At 41.7% G+C, this 21,347-nt stretch overlaps 1 protein-coding gene across 9 annotated transcripts in view; it reads right to left on the bottom strand.

Annotated features, from left to right (window-relative positions):
• Positions 1–1,988: 1,988 nt before the first annotated feature.
• The window catches only part of LOC109419762 (trafficking kinesin-binding protein milt), a 278,035-nt gene continuing 258,676 nt past the window's right edge, over positions 1,989–21,347 (bottom strand). For all 9 annotated transcript variants that reach the window (XM_062850136.1, XM_062850137.1, XM_062850135.1 and 6 more), the window contains 3 exons: positions 17,712–17,912; positions 6,446–7,897; positions 1,989–6,333 (listed from right to left, as the gene is read on the bottom strand). In XM_062850136.1, coding sequence (XP_062706120.1) covers positions 5,375–6,333; positions 6,446–7,897; positions 17,712–17,912 — 2,612 coding nt within the window. In that variant the 3' untranslated portion in view covers positions 1,989–5,374. The remainder of the gene's footprint in view (positions 6,334–6,445; positions 7,898–17,711; positions 17,913–21,347) is intronic.

Below are 21,347 nucleotides of genomic sequence, written 5' to 3'. Positions count from 1 at the left end.
GTCTCTCTACCTACTCCCGCAAAGATAGCCGGGCTGATATTGAAGCCAAACAAGGTTTCAAGCATTCCGTGCCAAGGAATGATTGTTCGAAGGGATGAAAAAGATGATCGATCGTTAACGAAGCCTGTGGTGGGCCTGGGCCCCTGACAGTAATTTGTCCTTTACACCGCGTTGATGCAGGGCTCTGGCGTGATGGACGTCTTTTCCCTTGGAACTCGTGGGATTCAAAAAATGAGCTTAAATAAAAAAAAATCAAAAACCAAGCATGCAGTAGCGGTAGTAGAGATATTGAATCCGCAAGAAGTGGGTTAGCTAAGTTTCCTTCAAAAAGAGCGAGGACAGGATGAGGCAGCTGCGCACGTAGTGCCAGTTTTCCCGGCTAGCTTGTCGGAAGAGGTCATGGACGGATCATGGTTGATGAGAGTCATCAATGAGAAAATAGATAGACTCTTCGCAATGGAGGTGGCTGCACAGCAGCTTGACTCCACGAATGATATTGCATTGCGTTCTAACATCAGAAATGTAAGGACCTCAAGCTGGCCCTGGTGAAACTTCGTAAGTCAACTATGGCGGCCAAGTAGGACCATGATAAACTTATGAAAACTGTGGCAGCGGCAGAACCCGTGGAGTTGGAGGTGCAGGCAGACCGTAAGCCATAAGGCTGCACCGGCCTTCACAAGAGCCACAGATGACAAATCACAGTGCAAGTAACGCAGCTGAATCGGAACCACTGTGACGCAGCCCAGCAACTGCTTTGACAAGCAGTTTCGGAGTGGTGTACGGGAATTGCTATCATAGCGGCTCCCTACTGAGTACCTGCCGGTAACGGTAATTTGGTCGCGGATGGATCCGAAAGAATAGCGGCGATATGGATGACAAGTAAAAACACCGTTCAGGAGATAGCGTCTACTACAGACGGAGTCTGCTTGATTTGCGGAGCAAACGTAGGGCCGACATTGCGTGCGATCATCATCTCTTCATCGGCTAGATCCGGCCGGGATCCATTGACAAGAGGAGAAACTCGGGCGCCGTTCCAACATAAGCCGACTGGAAGACGCTACGATGAAAAGGTCCGTCGTCGAGAAACTAAAGAACCGTGCTGCAGATATTCCGGAAAGAGCAAGCATAGAAGATCAATGGAGCGCCATGTAGAACGCCTTCATTGCCACCTTCATAATTTGGGTGAGTTATGCACTCAGAGAAAGCAGATGATCACAGATGACACCTGGAGGAAGATAGAGGAACGAAAGAACGTCAAAGCCGAGCGAAAACGCGAGGAGCCAAAGCCGTAGTTCGTCAGCGCTATTCAGCTCTCGAGAAGGAAGTGAAGCGCTCCTATAGACGGCACAAAAGAGCGTGGGTGGACGCCCTAGTCGACGAAGGCGAAAAAGCCGCAAATATCGGCGACATTCGTCTCCTCTACGATATCTTCGACGCATTCTTCTGCAACATATATGGGAAACCACGACATTTCCGTTCGACTGGATGCAAGGCGTCTGAATAAAGGTGTCCAAAAAGGGTGACCTGACTGTATGCGATAATTGCTGGGGTATCATGTTGCTGTCCAGTGTTCTCAAAATCCTCTGCAAAGTAATCATTAACCGGGTACAGGAGAAGATTGACGCAACTTTCCAGCGGCAGCAAGCAGGATTCCGTGCCGAACGATCCTGAGTGTACCATATTGTGACGCTCCGTATTATCTTGAAGCAAATCGATGAATTCCACGAATCAGGCGCAATGGAGTCCCCTGAGAAAATCAGCGGCCTCATTGACGCACTGAACAGGGCATTTTCGGGCAGAAGAGTACTGCACAACGATGTCTTGTCCGATCCCATTAAATTCTCGTTAATAAAGACAAACAAAATGAAAGTAAGTAGTAGTCAGACATATATAGACTAATATGGTGCCTTCTTCAAAACAAACTGCCAACATCTGTGACCTTCCATGGAAGGATTTCGAATACGTTTCAGACACCCAAAGCCACGCGCTCAATTTCAATAATAAATTTTATTGTTTCTCTTTATATTTTTTCCCAGCGGAAAAAAACTTTCCCGCCAATCATCGTTTAACATCCTAATAATACAGTTATCAACCAACATCTCTGCTTGTTTGCTTAAACGGTTTTCCTGTTCCTGCATGCTATATGTCTAGCCTAATCGACCTATAACCACACCGATACGATTTTCCCCATCAGTTTATTCTCTCTGTTCACAGAATGCAGTGTGTTTCCCCTACTAATAATAGTAATGTTGTTATTCGTCGATTTCCGTAACTGTGCAGTTACTACTACCAATTTGTGCATGGCGGGGAACCTAACCTCAATCATTACCTGCTACAGAGTACGAGAACCGTAACGTAACGTAACGTGTGTCCTTTTTTTCCTGTTGCCGCGGAACCAGCTTCGCTCGTTCCACCGAATTGGTGTAGCGTTTTCGCCATTTTATTGTTAAGTAAAGAATTATGTAGATAAATTTCTATTGTTTTTGTTTTCATTGATTTTAGGAAGTATCGGAAATTATACGAAACTCAAAACAAACAAATACTACATTCTTACTACTTCTCGTTTGTAAGTGAGTAATCTAGTAACTGCCTCTTTTGGTGTATGTGTTTGTGGTTTGTGTGTGTGGGGGGGTAATAGAGTGTATGTATTGAAAAAACTATCTTTTTCTTGGATAAATTAGCGCAGAGTTCACAGTTTATTTTACTCTTCAAAATTCGTAACAGCTTGCGGTTTTTGCGCACTTAGGTAGGGAAACTACATTTCCGCTAATTTGTTAGATTTAGCCTTCGGCACGGGTGTTAAATATGTAGGCGTTCCAATTACTTCGTATATAAAAATAAATACTTACTGCGCAGGCGTTACGCTACTTTTGTTTTATTTTTGTCTCATTGTGTGTTTTCTGTTATTAGGTATCTCATGTTTATATTTAACTAATTAAATAATTATCTACATCAGCGATTTTTTTTTTCGAAGTTTTATATTATTTTTCAATGTTTCCATTCTTTCAGTTTATAATATCTTCTGTATGTACAATTTAACATTATTTTTTACGTTTCAATATGCACACGTTTAGTTCCGTTGGCAAACAACCGTTACGGTTTCAAGACACTCACTTCGCTTGTACGTTCCGATTTCGTTCTTCCGTTTTCAATGCGGGGAGGACAGTATGCTACCACAAGTTAACACTTCATTTTAAATTGTTAGTTTAGGATTTAGAAGAGCACCTTTTTTATTTTGTTTTTGGCGATTTGGGTTAAATTCACTTAACAATTGAAGATTATTACAAATCATAGAAACCAACTGAGTCACCGAGATTTTTTTAATCTCTGTTTTAGAACAATTAGAAAGAAATTATAGTTGACGAATGCGGCAAACGATCGTCAGAATTTACAGTCTTTGTTCCAAGCAGTCTACAGACAGGATATTCCATGATCACCGATTGAATGGTTGAGTTATGAGTGATGGATGATGAATTAGCAATTGCCACTGTTTAACACGAAAGGTTTAAAAGTATATTAAATTTATAGAAAGTATCTTAAAACTATTTTCTTGAGAAAGAAAACTAAGATAAATAATAATTAAGGAACGAAAAAGTGTCACCCAAAAAAGCGATATGATAATGCGAGGCGACAAAGATGCACGATTAAATCAGGAGGAAACTATATTTATCAGTGCATGTGTTTTTTTCTAGTGTAGCTTTTGTTTTGTTTTGAAATTTTGGTAGGGGATTTTTTTTTCTATGAACTGCCGCACTAACCGTTAGCACGGGTCTTTCACGGAAAGGCCCGGAACTGGCGACAATTCATCCATCCACCTTATACTTCGGCTTTGCCATGCTTTTTAACGATGATCCATTGAAAAGCGATGCGATCGTGATAAGATGATTTTTTGATTTTTTTTACTGTGGTGATAAAATTAGAGTTTAGAGAGGTTAGATTTGATGGAATATTATTGAAAGCTGCAAACGTCAGTAAAAGATTTAGAAGCAGTATAAGAGGAAATGCAACACAAAATAAAATTTCTCATCGTGCCAGCAATTTCAAGTTGGCTGACTTGAAGCCGGTTGAACTGAATATAATTTACATGTTGAATTACTCATACACTGAACTAAATTCTTAGGATAAGTTCAGATTGTTAAAAAATGACTGATACCAAAGGAATTGGTGCAGTTTTTCATTCAATTCGAAAAGTGAAGTATGTAAACTAGAAAGGGTCGTCAGATACAGATTAAAACTAGCATAGAAAGTAACCAGCTGCTAGACAAGGTTGTGAAATTATAAAGAATATTTCAGTGGTTTTGGAAACAGTAACGAATAATATGCTGCTTTATAGTGATTTTTGTGATTTGATTGAACGATTATCGAAGTATATTAACTGTGATGATATCATTCAATGTGTTATCCTTTTTTACCGCATACAGCAAAACAAATATGCAAAATATGGAACTATCAAATCGCTCTACTTCGGAAATGTCTGTTTAGTTTAAAAAATAAAGTTTTTTTTTAAAGTTAATTGGCAGTTTACTTATTGCGAATCAATAGATCAGAAATGCAACTAAAGATTAAAAAAAACGAAGCATTAGGAAAAAAGAGAGGCTGGAAAAAATGGAAAGAAATCGGTTGGAAAATTTTGCAAAAATGGGGTCGGAGAAAAAGAGGAGATCAAATCTAATCTATCCTTATCTAATCTACAAATCTATCGACCATCGAGTGCCGGTGGAATGTGTCTGCAACTTCTGTGTGTGTATGCTGTGTATGTGCGAATCGTTTGAGTGGGTATGCAAAATAATCAAACTAAATCCTAAATTTGTTCCTATTAAAATCTACAACCTTTTACGTTGAAAATTTGTATTCTATTTGCTTTCTACTATTTGTTTGGTAAGTACTTTTCGATGATACTGATTCCGGTTGATTTGGGCAGAACATATATTCCGAATCGAGAGCGATTTGAGTAGTTACAATCTCTATATATTTGATAGAAAATTAGAATAATTGATAGGTTCACTTACAGTCAGGTAAACTGCCGTGAATCGCATATCAGTCCCATCTTTGCTGGATTTCCTATGCAAATGGGACAGATATGCGATTCACGGCAGTAAATGTGTCGTAACTTTCACGTACACATAAAAAGTATAGATGAAAACATTCTCCAATCGCCGTAAAACTATGAAAATTTAAAATAATGTTTTACCACAATCACATTGGTGATAAATACAAGCTAAGTAACTAATAAGCACTATTTTTCTCTAAAACGCACGTATAATGCTACGCAACGTCTTAGTAACACTTTATCAGCTTTATATTGCCATTTCAGTGCATTTAGGGCTTAGTAGTTACTTAGTCTCGGGTGTAATGCGGTTCCAGTGCTCTCTTCTTACAGGAGTCCTCCCTTGCGTCCAAACAGTAGCGAACTGATCGTACCGTACACACTCTGACCTAGCGAACGGCTCTGCTCCGGAACCGGCGGTACTGGAGCGGCAGCGGCCGTCTCGTTGTTCTTGCTATTGCTCTTCGACTTATTGCTACCACCTACCGTACCGAGATCGGGTCGCACTCCGGCGGGTCTGCTGCCCGACCCACTGACCGTTCCGAGGTCGGGCCGCTGGGACCCGTTGGCACCGTTCAGCAGGTTCCTTCGACTCTTTTGTCGCTGCATCTGCTTCAGGCGAGCTGCCGTCGCCGGAGAAGGCGTACCTTCCGCCGTTGTGGCGGCCTTTTTGACCACAGCTGGTTTCACGGCGGCACCGCTTATCGACGAAGTTCCGCTATCGCTATCCGCGTAGGCTCCCGATGCCACCGACGAAGATGATCCCGAGGCGTCGCTCGATCCGGAAGATCCACTTCTCGGACTATCGTGCGACAGACCCTTGCTAAGGACAGCTTTGATCGTTTCTTTATCGATCAACAGACCGCCCTCTGCTCCGTGCGGATGCTGGTGATGGTGATGCTGGTGGGGTTGCTTCATGCGGCCATCGTGCAGGTGCTTCAAGCTGGTCAGCTGTGCCATCGGACTCGAGGTGCGACCTCGAACCGTCGACGTGTACAGCGCCGAGGAACCGTGCAGAGCAAGCGGACTGATTCCGTGCCCGGAGTGGGGCATGAAATTATCCACTCCCATGCTCTCGACCTTTTCCATGATTTTGATCGATCGCAGAGCCTTCTTCTCCAGTCGCGACAGAGCTAGCTTGTTGCGAGCCGTCAACCGAGATGGACGTTCCATCTCGCTGGACGACGATGCAACGGCAAACTTCTTACGCAGGATATCGGCTCCCGAGGCGAGCAGGCCGGACAATAGCGGCGGTTCCGGGGACATTGAGCGCGTTGGAGAACCCTCTGTAACGAAACGAAACAAAAGAAAAAAAACATTAGAATACTCATACTTGATAAGTAAGCTTCACAGGTCTATCAAATTGACTGTAACCCTTCATTTCCCCAAAAAACTTACCAGGGCTGTTGCACGGCGTAACCGTGGGTGAGTAGTTCGGCCCTGCCGGAGTATTCAGCGCGCTGGGTGTCACCGCCTTGATGCCGCGTTCGTTCAGCATCGATGCCAGCCCCAAGTTCACCGAAAACGTCGAGCAGGAATTCCTTCGCGACAGACCGGTCCGCGGTGTGGACGGGGCCGATGGTTGCCGCGAGGGACACTCCGAGGCCATTTGCGAGGACATTTGCGACGGTGGAAGGCTAAACGTAACCGCCGTGGTGCCGTCATCCGGATGCATCACGGTACTGTTGGTAAAGGTGTAGGTACAACCGAACGATTGGAAGCGCTTGCCGGGGTGCTCTTCGGCGTCCTCTTCTACATCCGATAGGGAGTAGGTTTGCAGGCCAAGATCTTCCAGTCCGCGTCCACCGCGGATTGTAACACCGGGCCGCTCTTCCAGTAGACCACTGAGAGTCGGAGTCGCTAGCCGAGACCAGTGATGAAGCGTTTGGGATCCTTCGATGGGTTTAACAATTTGCAGTTTCTCCGGAAGACGCCACTGGGTCGAAGACATACCGGACAAACCCGATGACCCGGTGGACATGATACTGTCCGGTGTGCGACATCCCAATGGGATTCCGCTAGGCTGGTCGTCGTAGCTGTAGGTTCCTGCTGGTGCATGTTGTAGCATTGCTCTGCGTGCCAGCACTTCGGCCGGTGTCAGTCGTTTCAGAGCTGCTTCCAAATCTTTGGCACCAGGTGCGCCAGGAATTCCAGCTTGTGCCGGTCCAGGATATCCATCTTCCGATTCCGATACCAAGCTTTCTCGCGAAAAAGATCGACCACCCAGTGAACTTTCGTACATTGTGCTGTAGAGGGAGGAACCACTCTTGTACGAATGTGTAGTTGTGGTTCCGCTTCCGGGGAATACGTAAGGTGCCATCCGTGGCTGCGAAGAGGAACTCATCGTCATAGATCCCAACTGCGAGAAGCCATCGCTGAATCCGGTTGTGTTGGCTCGCGTAGCGGAACGCACCGTTTCGAAAACCTTTTTGTACGAAGGTAGATGAGGTGGTCCACCTCGTTCGGAAGCGATTCCGGAGTCCAAACTGTGCTCCGAGTACAGCGAGGTTTCCATCAATTCCGACTGAAGCGAGTCCGGTGCCGGTGCACTCATGCCCGGTATCAGCGAACTCCTCGCCATCGGTTGGGAACGTTTTCTTTGGCGTCGCAACTGTTCCTGCGTATCGTGCAGCAGATTTAGGACCTCCTGATACCGTGCCTTGAACTCCGCCAGCTCGCCAGCCAGCAGGTTCTGGTTCTCTTTGGTAATACTGAGCAGCGAGGACGCTTCCTCGTTCTCGGTAGTGAGCTGATGTAGCCGAATTTCAGCCTCCGACAGGCGACCCGTAAGGCTGATGATTTGCTCATGCTGGAGTCGGTTCTCTTCCTTCAGTCTTTCAAGCTCCAAATCTACGGGAGAAAACAAAAATGTGTGGATTTAATTTAAGCGTGCTGAAAGCTTTCTCAACAATAATTGGAATAATAAATAAAAATAGATATAATGCATATAAGAACTACCTAGAAGGATTATTATTATTATTATCTTTATTATCGAGACTTTCAGCCGATGGCTGGTTCATCTCCGTTTTTTTAACAGGGAGAGAACTAGAAGAATGATATTTGCTAGTTTTAGCATAAAATTACAAAGGAAAACTCGTCTGTCATGCCTCGAGCATGTACGCTTGTCATCAACGCGATCGTCGTCACACTCATTTGCACATTAACTATTAGGGACTGTCCATAAACTACGTAGACTCTGAGGGGGGGATGGGGGGGTCTGGCCAAAGTCTACGGTCCTTACAAATTTCGAAAATTTTGTATGGACGAAAGTCTACGAGGGGGGAGGGGGGGTCTGAGATTGCCAAAATTGAGTCTACGTAGTTTATGGACAGCGCCTTAGAGATGTATGTGCTGTCCTGCTGAAAACGCTATGATTTTTAGCAGAGACAAAATAATGCTCATCCTATTATCTAGGACAGCTCAGAGGACATGAAGACATAGACAACCGCACAACTTTCATGGCATCTATACTGCCCCTACTCGCATAACTGTCCCATATGAATAGGAATCCCAGCAAAGATGGGATTGTTATGCGAGTGGGGGCAGTATACTAGCCATAACGCTCTTCTGAAGCAGAATTAGACACGAATTGACCAATTGACATTTTGCATTTCAGGAATTCGCGGGTAACAAACTGTGATCTCTTTACCTATTTGATTTTGGCCAATTTACACCCACCATTAAGGACAAACGTCTTGAAATCCCACTTCAACATTGCATCAAAACTTCAGACGCACAAATCTCAAGAAGCAAGCTTCAAACAATAATGCATTTTATTATTCTGCTCTTGCTCACTTGTGATTAACTTAAAATCAAAAGCTCAGGTGCGTTGGTTTTGTTTACGAAGAGATTTGTGCCCTCGAAATCGTGAGTAGGTGTCAAAGTCGGCCATTGTGGCGGCCATGTTGGGATTCTAACAAGTCTGTCCTTAATGGACACTTTAAGTGACTGGATAATGGTGTTGATACAATAACGCTCATTACCATGGAAGCTTTTGAGGAAGTTTGCCCTCTACGGTCTGTGAATACCCAAAGTGGATCCTTTGGTGGAAGTCTGATTTGGCCAAGCTCAGGAAACAACAGTAGAGGTTAGAACAGACGTTTTTCGGGGGTTTTCAGGTCGGCTAGCAAGCCCCACAAGAACACCCACCGATTTGTTGAACGATCCAGCTGTAAAAATGTCCACTTTGATTGAATCCATTCGCAAATAATTTCAGACATTTAGCCTCTTTCCCTCTGAAATGATTAGAACTGATTGTCGATCAGCACATCAGTGATGTTCATCTGGCCAGAGTGGTTCTCAATATGAACCAATACCCGGGCAGAGGCAAAGAACAAACCAAGAACAAAACAATAAAAAAATTTGCCATCATATCTCATTTTATCATTCTAATGTTATTTATGAAAATCACTAAATAACTCGCTAAGAACAAAAAATATTATCATTGCAAAATTTGTTACTTCTGAGTTATTATTGAATAACAATAAATAACTGAATAATAACAAAATATGTAATCATAGCAAAATAAGTTTTACTGAGCATCAGTGAAGAGAATTGTCAGACAAAAGAGGCACAAAATAAGCAACAAAGAAGGTGCGACGATTACTCTTTATCCCTACTGGTGGCAGATAATGAGTAATGACATGATCTCGAAATTTTTTGTTGCAGACAAAACGGAAGCTGAATTTGTTGCGTACTTTTCCACTCGTGAATAATCAATTATTGCTAACCCAAAGTCAAAACTGTTTGATGATAGATCTTAAGCAAAGTTGCAATGTTTACCGACTCGAAGTTACCGTTCGAAAATCGCAATGCAAGGCTTAAAAATCTCTTACCTCGTAATGCATGATGTTTATCCTATTATTTTCAAGTTGGGACAAACTTATGTCGCATTGGGTAGATTGTCGCAACAAACACAGGTTGCGACATTGTCATTATTGTTGCGCGATGGTTGAATTTTGATTCACTGCTGAGCATTCTAAGTAAAATAGCATCCTAATTGCATATTTTGCAATCATAACTCGTTTTGTTATTGATGAGTTATTCAGTATTTATCTTATTTTAAATAGAATATTGATGAAGAGCAAATTTTGTTATAGGTTTGTTAGTAAATTAAGCTAAAAAACAAAAAATAATAACTAACTTTGTTCCAGAAAAAAGTAAATAATAACTTATTTTGTTATTATAAGATCAAACCAAGGACAAAACATTTCTGAACTTACAATACATTTTTTTAAATCATAAGAACAAAATTTACAATTATGATGATCTTTTTATGAAATAACATATTTTGTTCTCACTTTGTTATCAATAACTCGATAATAACTTATCCAGTTATTCTCCATTTTAAAATATTTTGTTCTTGGTTTGTTCTTATAAGGATAAAATTAGTTATTATGTATTGAGTTATTTTCCAGTACAAAATCAGTTATTATTTTTGTTCTTTTAGCTCTTATTCCCAACAATCTTCGTTAGTTATTTTTTGCTACCCGGGTATGCCTACCAATATGGAAAGTCCACTTTGACTCTTTTGCACAAAGTTGTATATTCTCCGTGCAGTTGAACCCCGGAATTTTCGACTGGCGAAGTTGGATTTTTCTCCAAATCCGTGCGTCGGACCTAACTTCGGAAGTTGTTGCGCTGTATAGCGGACCAGGTTTACTAAGCAGCGCACCACTTCCGAAGTTAAGGAGTGTATCGTAAAGTAGTTGAAAATGTTTACAACAGCCTCAAAAATAGTTTAGTACAACTTTTAAGTAATTTCATTTTTGGAGATACTGTATAAATCCTTGAAAAAAGAAATGGCTTTTATGATTTTCTAAAAATGTTCTTTTAACTGGGTTTTTAACCTAGATTACTGAACGCATGTTTTTAAATTTTTGCACACCTTTTAAAAAATTGAAATTGCGAGAAAAGTTCGATAATGTTCGAAAACTGTTAACTTTTTTGTGCAAATATAATAAGCTCCAGAATCCTCATGATATAGGCAAATTATTTTTTTCAAGAAAAATTCCCACTGCATTTAAGCGCAATTCTTAAAAATGAAAAAAGGCCATTTTTGAGGAACCCCTTTTTCTATGCTCCTCCAAATCATGTTTACGCAAACAAAAAATACATAAAATGAAAAATTCGCATTTTTTTAAATAGGGTATGTTTTTTAATATATGGACGAGTAGGTTAGAGCAAAAAATAAAATTTTAAAACCTTTTAAGATATTAAAAGTAGAACTTCAAAATTTGACCAAAAAAAAGACGTTTTTTGGAGTGGACCATTTTGAGATTTTTCTATCGAAAATATGAATTTTGAAAGTCGGTGTTGAATGATATGTTATGTGTACATAACTGTTAACAAGCATCAATACTTTCCAGATTTTTTATCGTACAAATTTTAATCGCTACAGATTTTTGAAATGTTGAAAAATCTTAACAAAATTGCATTTTGTGCAGATTTTTATTTTGTGAGGTGTATTCATTTAACCATATTTTCAATAATACTAAACATTTTCCAAATTTTTTCAAGGTGTTCTAAACTTAACTATATTGTGAAGATTTCATAGAAGAACCGAAATGAAAAGACCAATCCAGCTTCGAGATAGAGCATTCTGAACATTTTCAACTACTTTCCGATACACTCCTTAGGTCTGACGCATGGGTTTGGAGAAAAATCCAACTTCGCTAGTCGAAAACTCCGATTTTCAACTAAATTGAGAATACGATATCCGAGAAAGCATTCACTCAAAAACAATCTTGTTTGAGTGTTTTCTTAGATTATCGAGGGTGGCCTTAACATCGCCCCAACGTGAAAGCCGCATGACGACATGGTGTATCTCCAATGATTTCAGATCGAATTCACCGCCATCGTTGTCGACATTGCGTCAAGCAGCGATTAAGATATTTGGTGTTTCTGGATGCTCCCAAGGGGGAGTCTTCACGCAACTTTTGTGGAATCTCGTTACAGGTACGCTGTTGAACCAACAGTGACTTTCCTACATATAATTTTTCAATCTTACATTGTTGGTTGGTATGTGCATCAGCACCCCTTTTGACCTGGAAATTTTTGGTGAAAAGTGTCATAAAAATGAATATTTCAACAAATAGTTTGTTCAGGACATGTTTAGGCAACAAAAATATCTACAAAAGCCCACTAGAAGATAAATGACCAAGCAGTTTAAAAGTTATCTGGCACTAAAGATTAAAAAAAAGGAAAAAAATAAAAGAAATCTTAAAAAACTTATATTTTACGTGACTTTGGGGAAATTTAATGTCCTCCAAATTTATACGAAAATCAATTTGAGAGAGATTGAGGCGTTTTCACCATCTCTAAATCTCAATATTTGGGCTCAAACTAGGGGTTTCTCCGAGGAAATGAACTAGCCCAGGGCTAAAAATCTCGTTAGAACAGATAAAAAACACTCTAATTCAGCGTCAAACCGTATCAGGAACACTTTGTTGACGTTTACATTCACATTAAATGTTAGTTGGGTTACTGATCTCATCTTCAATTTCAATTACATATTTCCTAAGTTTTAGATCGAAATTTTGAAAATGTTGCAACTTTTGATAAGGCTTCCAAACACATTTTTTTTTTTAATATTTCATGTCTAATTTTTCTTTGAATTATTATCTTTTGATTGAGACCTTGTCTGTTGAAATCTGACGTAAATTGGCGAAGATATGGGCTTGAAAAATATCATGTTTTTAGGGGATGGCCCCAAACATGCCCTTTTCAAGGCACTGACTGTTTGTTCTCATTATTGTTTTACACACCACAAAAAACATGTAATTTTGTGTCATTTAACGCCGACATATGACAGCGAGCAAAGTGACATAAAATTGGGATTCACTTTATTTAATAGAAATACACTAGAACTCCAATGGCTCTGTAGTCACTTTTTCTATTTAAATATTTTACTAACTTTAATTGTATTAATTGATGATTTTTAAGTGCTCATCTTGTAAAGGATCTTCTGTTTTGGTAAACAAAATTTATTTGATACTTCTAGTACCGCTACTGACGCTTTAAGGGCGTGGCAGACTAGATGTTAGTCACACGAACAGTCACGACATTGGATTTCAGTGGCTAGTTATTCTAATCTTTATTTTCACAAAAGACCAGAAATGAAGCGCAATTGTAAATTTACTTCTCTGATGCTGAATGTCTTGTAATATTACATACAGCAACTGAATCCGCTTGTCAACATAACCTCAATCCCTACATCCACTTTTTCGACTCCCCCGGGAAGTTTTTTAGACTCATGAAAAATGAAATGCTTGATTCTGCTGGCCAACTTCAAGATTAGGAATTTTGACTCGTTTTCCCTGGCTGACACCACTTTTTGCATTGCTGACACACATTGCCGTCATCGCGTCGCAACTGCATTTGGACGCGCGCTTACTCTTTTCCTCGATTGCTCACAAATAGATATGTATGTAATTCTTTTCCGGATATATTACAAACTAAACTCCACAAAATTCTAACCACCACTTTGTTATGAATGATGGCGTTTGACATTTCATCATCGCGAATCTTGCGTAGCTCTGTTGTGTTATTGATCATGTAAATTTACGGCGCATCAAACTCAGAAATAAGCTTTGCGATTGAATATTGCGGGCAATTCAGGCCAAACATGTCTAAAGGTCCAATCTGCAGAAGAGAGGCTCTCTTTGGTTTCCCTCTCTTTCGTTAATATCTCAGCTGTTTATTTGTATTATGATTGTCTCCTTGCATTGAACGATGGTCAAAACAATCGTCTTTTGATTTGTACTGCAAAAATAGTTAAAAACTGTACCATTACATTGCAATAATTGAAAGAGAAAGTGAACAAAGAGAGCCTCTCAAATGCAGATAGGACCTATTGAAATGTTTGGCCTGAATTGTTTAAAAGTATGTCCTAAAAGTTTCAAAGGTATTCAACAAGACCGGTTGAAGTTTTTTAATCAACAAAGACACAAAAATTGATCTTATTTATGTTTATGTCATGATTGATTGATGTCGGTTGTTTCAATTGTGTCACCATTAAAATTCAGAATTTCTTAGCGTGAGGGCAGGAGCTCATGGCTACTGCTGATTTACTTCCATTTCCCTCAGGTAGGGTACAAGCATCAGTTTTGGCCAGTCCGGTGGGCTATTTATCCAGCCTGTTGCGATCCAAATCGGAATGTTTTTTTTTGTTACTAGTAGATTATAATATCGCAATCGACCACGTTCTGATTGATGGACGGCACTTCTCCGACATTATCGACGTCAGGACCTATCGTGGCGCTAATATCGACTCTGATCACTACCTGGTGATGGTTAAACTGCGCCCAAAACTCTCCGTTATTAACAATGTACAGTACCGGCGGCCGCCCCGGTACGATCTAGAGCGACTGAAGCAACCGGATGTCGCCACCGCATACGCGCAGAATCTCGAGGCAGCGTTGCCGGACGAGGGTGTGCTCGATGTGGCCCCTCTAGAGGACTGCTGGAGTACAGTCAAAGCAGCCATCAACAACGCAGCCGAGAGCACTATCGGGTATGTAGAACGGAGTCGACGAAACGATTGGTTCGACGAGGAGTGCAGAGCGGTTCTGGAGGAGAAGGATGCAGCGCGGGCGGTAATGCTGCAGCATGGAACCCGACAGAATGTGGAGCGATACAGACAGAAGCGGAAGCAGCAGACCCGTCTCTTCCGGGAGAAAAAGCGCTGCCTGGAAGAAGCGGAGTGCGAGGAAATGGAACTGCTGTGCCGTTCACAGGAAACACGGAAGTTCTATCAGAAGCTCAACGCATCCCGCAAAGGCTACGTGCCGCAAGCCGAAATCTGCAGGGATAAGGATGGGAGCCTCCTGACGGACAAACGTGAGGTGATCGAAAGGTGGAAGCAGCACTTCGACGAGCACCTGAATGGCGAAGAGAATGTAGGCACGGAGGACCAAGGCAGCGGAGGAAATGACTATGTTGGTGCAGCAGAGGACGGGAACGAACCAACTCCCACGCTGAGGGAAGTTAAGGATGCCATCCACCAGCTCAAAAACAACAAAGCGGCTGGTAAGGACGGTATCGCAGCAGAACTCATCAAGATGGGCCCGGAAAAGTTGGCCACTTGTCTGCACCAGTTAGTAGTCAAGATCTGGGAAACCGAACAGCTACCGGAGGAGTGGAAGGAAGGGATAATCTGTCCCATCCACAAGAAAGGCGACAAGTTAATGTGTGAGAACTTTCGAGCGATCACCATTTTAAACGCCGCCTACAAAGTGCTATCCCAGATCATCTTCCGTCGTCTCTCACCTAAAGTAAATGAGTTCGTGGGAAGTTACCAAGCCGGTTTCATCGACGGCCGGTCGACAACGGACCAGATCTTCACCGTACGGCAAATCCTCCAGAAATGCCGTGAATACCAGGTCCCAACGCATCACCTGTTCATCGACTTCAAAGCGGCATACGACAGTATCGACCGCACAGAGCTATGGAAAATTATGGACGAGAACAGCTTTCCCGGGAAGCTGACTAGACTGATAAGAGCAACGATGGACGGTGTGCAGAACAGCGTAAGGATTTCGGGTGAACTATCCAGTTCATTTGAATCTCGACGGGGACTACGACAAGGTGATGGACTTTCCTGCTTACTATTCAACATCGCCCTGGAAGGTGTTATGCGACGAGCCGGGCTCAACAGCCGGGGTACGATCTTCACGAAATCCAGCCAATTTGTCTGTTTTGCGGATGACATGGATATTATTGCTAGAACATTTGGAACGGTGGCAGAACAGTACACCCGCCTGAAACGTGAAGCAGCAAAGGTCGGACTGGTGGTGAATGCGGCTAAGACAAAGTACATGCTGGTAGGTGGGACTGAGCGAGACAGGACAAGCCTTGGCAGCAATGTTACGATAGACGGGGATACTTTCGAGGTGGTAGAAGAATTCGTCTACCTCGGTTCCTTGCTAACGGCTGACAATAACGTGAGCCGTGAAATACGAAGGCGCATCATCAGTGGAAGTCGTGCCTACTATGGGCTCCAGAAGAAACTGCGGTCAAAAAAGATTCACCCCCGCACCAAATGTACCATGTACATGACGTTAATAAGACCGGTGGTTCTCTACGGACACGAGACATGGACGATGCTCGAGGAGGACCAGCAAGCACTCGGAGTTTTCGAGCGACGGGTGCTAAGGACGATCTTCGGCGGCGTGCAGGAGAACGCTGTGTGGCGGAGAAGGATGAACCACGAGCTCGCTGCACTTTACGGCGAACCCAGCATCCAGAAAGTGGCCAAAGCCGGAAGGATACGATGGGCAGGGCATGTTGCAAGAATGCCGGACAACAACCCTGCAAAGTTGGTGTTTGCTAACCATCCGGTTGGTACAAGAAGGCGTGGAGCGCAGAGAGCACGATGGGCGGACCAGGTGGAGCGTGATCTGGCGAGTGTTGGGCGTGACCGACGTTGGAGAGCTGCAGCTGCAAATCGAGTATTATGGCGGCAAATTGTTGATTCAGTACTATCATGAATTTGATGTTAACTAAATAAATGAATGAATAGATTATAATATAATATGATGATTATTGCTGTGAAAACCATACCAAGATTTTAAATAAAAAATAGAAGAAAAACAAAATTGTTAAAAGAAATCAGCTTTCATATATCTATTTTGGCCAGAGTGCTTCTGTTTTGGCCACTCCCATAAGAAACACGCGTGATTCGCTGAGAATATGACCAAAACTGATGCAATGTTTCTATTTTGACCAGTGCTACTTTTAATGCAAAAAACCAAGTCTCTCTCTCTCTCTTCTTGGCGTAACGTCCTCACTGGGACAAAGCCTGCTTCTCAGCTTAGTGTTCTAGCACTTCCACAGTTATTAACTGAGAGCTTCCTCTGCCAATGACCATACGAAGATACTCTATGCCCAAGGAAGACAAGGAAATTTCCTTTACGAAAAGATCCTGGACCGACCGGGAATCGAACCCGTCACCCTCAGCATGATCATGCTGAATACCCGTGCGTTTACCGCCTCGGCTATATGGGCCCTCAAAAAACCAAGTATTAACTTGATTTCTGCATTTTTTTTTCTTCAAAATATAGATTGAAACAATCATTTGACACATTGGTAGTTTCCATGGGATTATTGGCTAAAACCGGTGCCCGCACCCTAGATGATAAAGTATGCTCTATGTTATGGCGATGGCTCACAAAAATGTCATAAATGGGGCGCAATTTCCCTATGGAGCCGGTCTGATACCTGATTCTCTGATAGGTTTTCCAGTTCCCAGCTAAATCCGAAATAATTTCGACAGCGATGTTCCCAAATTGAATTTAGATTTTGTACCGGAAACATGCTTCTGTTTTTTCGTAACCGTTTGAGTAAACATACAGAAAAAATAGACCATTTTGAGCAAAATTATATCAGCTATAAGAAGTCGGATTAACTATATTATACCAACGTTATTTCCAAAACAACCTGCAGATATAGTTATTCGAAACGGAAAAGTAGTAGCTACTTACATAACTTGTTTGTTGTATTTTTTTAAATTTAAACCATTCTTATTTACAGGATGCAGGTTAATTCGATTTTATATAAGTAATATGCAAGCTCAAATTCTTTGTACTACGAAATTTACGCTGATTTAACTAGGAACATACATTTGTTTTTGATTACATGTAGGTATTTTTCAAAAGTTACTTACTCAGTCCATCGAACTCGCTGTTGGCCGTACTGAGCTGGTTCGCGATGTCGGCCATCAGCCGCCGTTCCTGCTCCTCGCATTCGTCCGTTTCCTGCACCAGCTGGGCCGCCTCCGAACGGAGCGACTTGTTTTCGTCTTCCAGCGATTTTACCTTCCGCTGCAGCAGCTCCAGGTTCACCGATTTGGACGTGGTGGGTGTGACTGGAAAGAAACGTATTTTCACCATTATCAGTTGCGGCGGTGAGGATTGGTTTGTGTAGCGTCGTCGTCGTTGCCAACCATAAGGTAGTCGGGCAAAAACGGTACTGATTGGCTTGCGAAAGATTACTACGTACAGAATCGTATGGTCAGCTTGGCTAACATCTCCACAGAAACAGAGGAGAGCACGGTCGAGCCGTTGATAAGCTAATCAGTAAACAACGAAATGCGATGCACGAAATTAAAGACGTTTCACTGTGTTATCAGTTCAGGTTTCCTTCCTACAGTAAGATCAGGGATGGTGAGAGGTGGACTGATAATTGTGCTATAAGGTGAATGGGATGTCCCTCAGTTAAGGAACTGGGTGATAACTGGATATAACAAGTTGTTCGGCCATGTGGGCACGTGCCAAGCTAAGACTGACTCGAATCTGATTCTTTTCGGCTGGAACATTGAATGGCGCATAATCGTATTGATCGTTGTGGTCGTTCTACTACCTACTGTTTGTTGTGGTCGTACAGCAGCACATTTGAATATTTACCACAAACACGAAAAGTGGCATTGAAAATAAAGCGTAATAAGGGCGACGACGAGCCCAACAAACATACCTACTACGTCGGATCAATAAGTGTATGCCATTTCGTGGTCTGTTGATATTGAGGATGTTGTTCATTCACAATTCCATTGATGTAAAATTTGGGTTATTGATAAAGCGAAAAGATGTTGGTTTTGTTACAGAAATGCAGAAAAAACTGACGATAAGATAGAACAACAAACTGTGCATACCCGAGCAGGAACGAATAACTGACACATAACTGCAGCATACCAAAGTCAGGTATCATACCAAGACAAGGTATTGGTCGGTTATCCATGTATTGAAAATAACTTACTTTGGTATTTTGTAGGTATTGATAAAATACCTCAACAAGTTATTGGTTTGATGTTGAGGACTGCTTGAGGTATTATTCAATTATGAAAAAATCGCTATTTGTATAGAAAAATCGCCGATTATTATTTAGGTATCACAATACCTGATGTCATTATTGACTAGTTATGTACAGAATACACTTCAGTTATTATTTGAGGTATTTTACCTCTTATGCAGGGCTAATTAATAACTCATTCAGGTTGTAGGTATTGGGTTTTCCATACCTGAGTTTGTTATTCTTCAGCTATTTTCTCCTGCTCGGGTAGGGACAAATGATAAACCACGTAGATTTGTAAGGGGGAGGGGGAAGGTCTGACCAAAGTCTACGCTCCAGACAAAGTTCAAAGGGCGTACCAATAGGAACTGGATTGGATGAAGGTTCAAGTAAAACAACCAATACTATAAGACTGGCCTAAGTTTCTATGGTAGAAAATGGAAGTGACCAAATTCCACGGGTACCCCTCGAGATATGGAGTGCTCCGTGCAGTATGACCTGACTACTTTCATTCCCTGTAATACAAACTTGGGCCAGCATAATAGACCATCACCTGATTATATCGTCAACCTACAACGAAGGGCACAACTACAGTGTCTTCATTACAGATGGACTATCTTTTCTGGTGAATTTTACAAGTCTCCATTTTGAAGGAATATAATTAAATCTCAAACTAGCCTTGAGCATCTCAATTATTGATGGACTCAACATCGCTTTTCCGTTTTGAATCAGTGCTGGAAATAACTAATATAGATTTAAAAGGCTGAAAATTTCTAATTGCATTGTCCACTCTGGCCTTCAGCTAAATCTGAGGCGGTGTTAACTGTACTACAGTAGACGTTCGATAAGTGCAACATGTTTACGTTTCAGTTTCCGAATGGAAATCGCTAACTGCAACGACTTACAGCCGTCAAACAGTTGTCAATTGCTGTTGGACGCAGCCAGAATGCACTAAAAACATCGCAATGCAGCTGTAGTGCATCTGAAAAACATCGCAACTATGTTTACGTTACGTTTCCGACAGATAGCGGTGCGAAAACTGCAAAATTGTTGCACTTGCAGTTAAAAAGCATTGCAGTTAAACCGTTTGCACCGAGCGAACGTCTACTGTATTTGACTCCGTAGAGTTGATACTAGGTCATCCTTCACCGTCCAGAAAGATAGTATCATTGGATTCCACACTTAGAACCGAGCCTGGTTTCCATAATAAAATCCAAAGTTCCACAAGGAGTTTCGGGCTCCATCGTGACGTTTCAGGTTTTCCAATTCATTTGCGTTTTTTGTAGCATTGCGACTACAGGAGTACTGTCTACGCTTTCACATGTCAGCACTTAACATTTTCGTGTATCTATTTCATATCTCGTTGTTGCATTCAGCCAAGGCTTTCCTGTACTGAGTCCAATCTCCAATTTGTTTCGCTCTATTGAACATTACGAGAAAATTTTCTAAGGCGATCCAATTTAAAGTCCCACCATGGCACGTCTCTAGTAGAGGACGATTGTATAGTAAGACAACTGCTGTTAAAGAAATTGATGATTCTTTCATTTACTCTTTGAGAAAATGATTCTAACTTTTGTGATGAATCGATAGTTCCTCCTATTGTGAATGAATGTGAATTCAACAATTCTACATATTTATCCCAGTTTGTCTTCCTGTGATTTCTAAATGCGGTATTTGAATAATCTCCACCACTCCAATTGAAGATTATGCGTTAATCTAATCAGACACGTGTCAGTTTGTAATCTTGTCAAAGATTGCAGCATTGCAGTGTTAGATCCAAGACCTCTAGTTTGACTGAATTTGAGAAAATAGGTTTATCACCATTATTACAAATGTTTACATTGTTGGAAGACAGACACTCTATTAGTAACTCACCTCGACTGTCAATATACGTATTACCCCAGACCGTGTGATGCGCATTGACGTTACAACAATTTGTAGTTTTCTCGATAGAATTGAACAAAATGATGCGATCTCAGGAGGAGGTATCACAGGAATATCACCAGGCAATGAAGCTGAAGCCACAGCGATCTCAGTATTACCCCTATTGGTTGGTACCTCTACCATGACCGCAACAAAGTTCCGTCCGATAAACTCTGTAATAGGGTAGCATTTTAACGTTTAACGTACTAGGACAGCAGTTCTTGAATAAGCGCCACTTCCAGTCCTTCTTTTTTGAACCTTCGACTCAACTGAACTTTCACCAACAAATCAAGCAAACCGTAGTGATATTCTTAGCCAGTTGAAGAAACTGATACCGACACTACACGGTTGTCTAGGTTGATCGGGAATAGGCATTAATATTAATGATCAACTTCTTTCGAGCCCGAACAACCAGCATGTATGCTTTTACATGCGAATAATATAAATAATAGACGGTGGTTCAAAAAATTGCTTTTGCTCCACACCGCTTATTCGACTTTAAACCAGATTCAATGCCTTCTCCCAAAGTTTGAGCTCGTTTGGTTGAAATTTGAGACTGCACAAGCCCTTCAAAGTTTGTATGGGAATTACT

The sequence above is a fragment of the Aedes albopictus genome, chromosome 2, assembly GCF_035046485.1.
Source record: "Aedes albopictus strain Foshan chromosome 2, AalbF5, whole genome shotgun sequence".
Taxonomy (NCBI): Eukaryota; Metazoa; Arthropoda; class Insecta; order Diptera; family Culicidae; genus Aedes; species Aedes albopictus.
The sequence above is the reverse complement of the archived record's forward strand: the minus strand, read 5'-3'. Positions and strand labels throughout refer to the sequence as shown.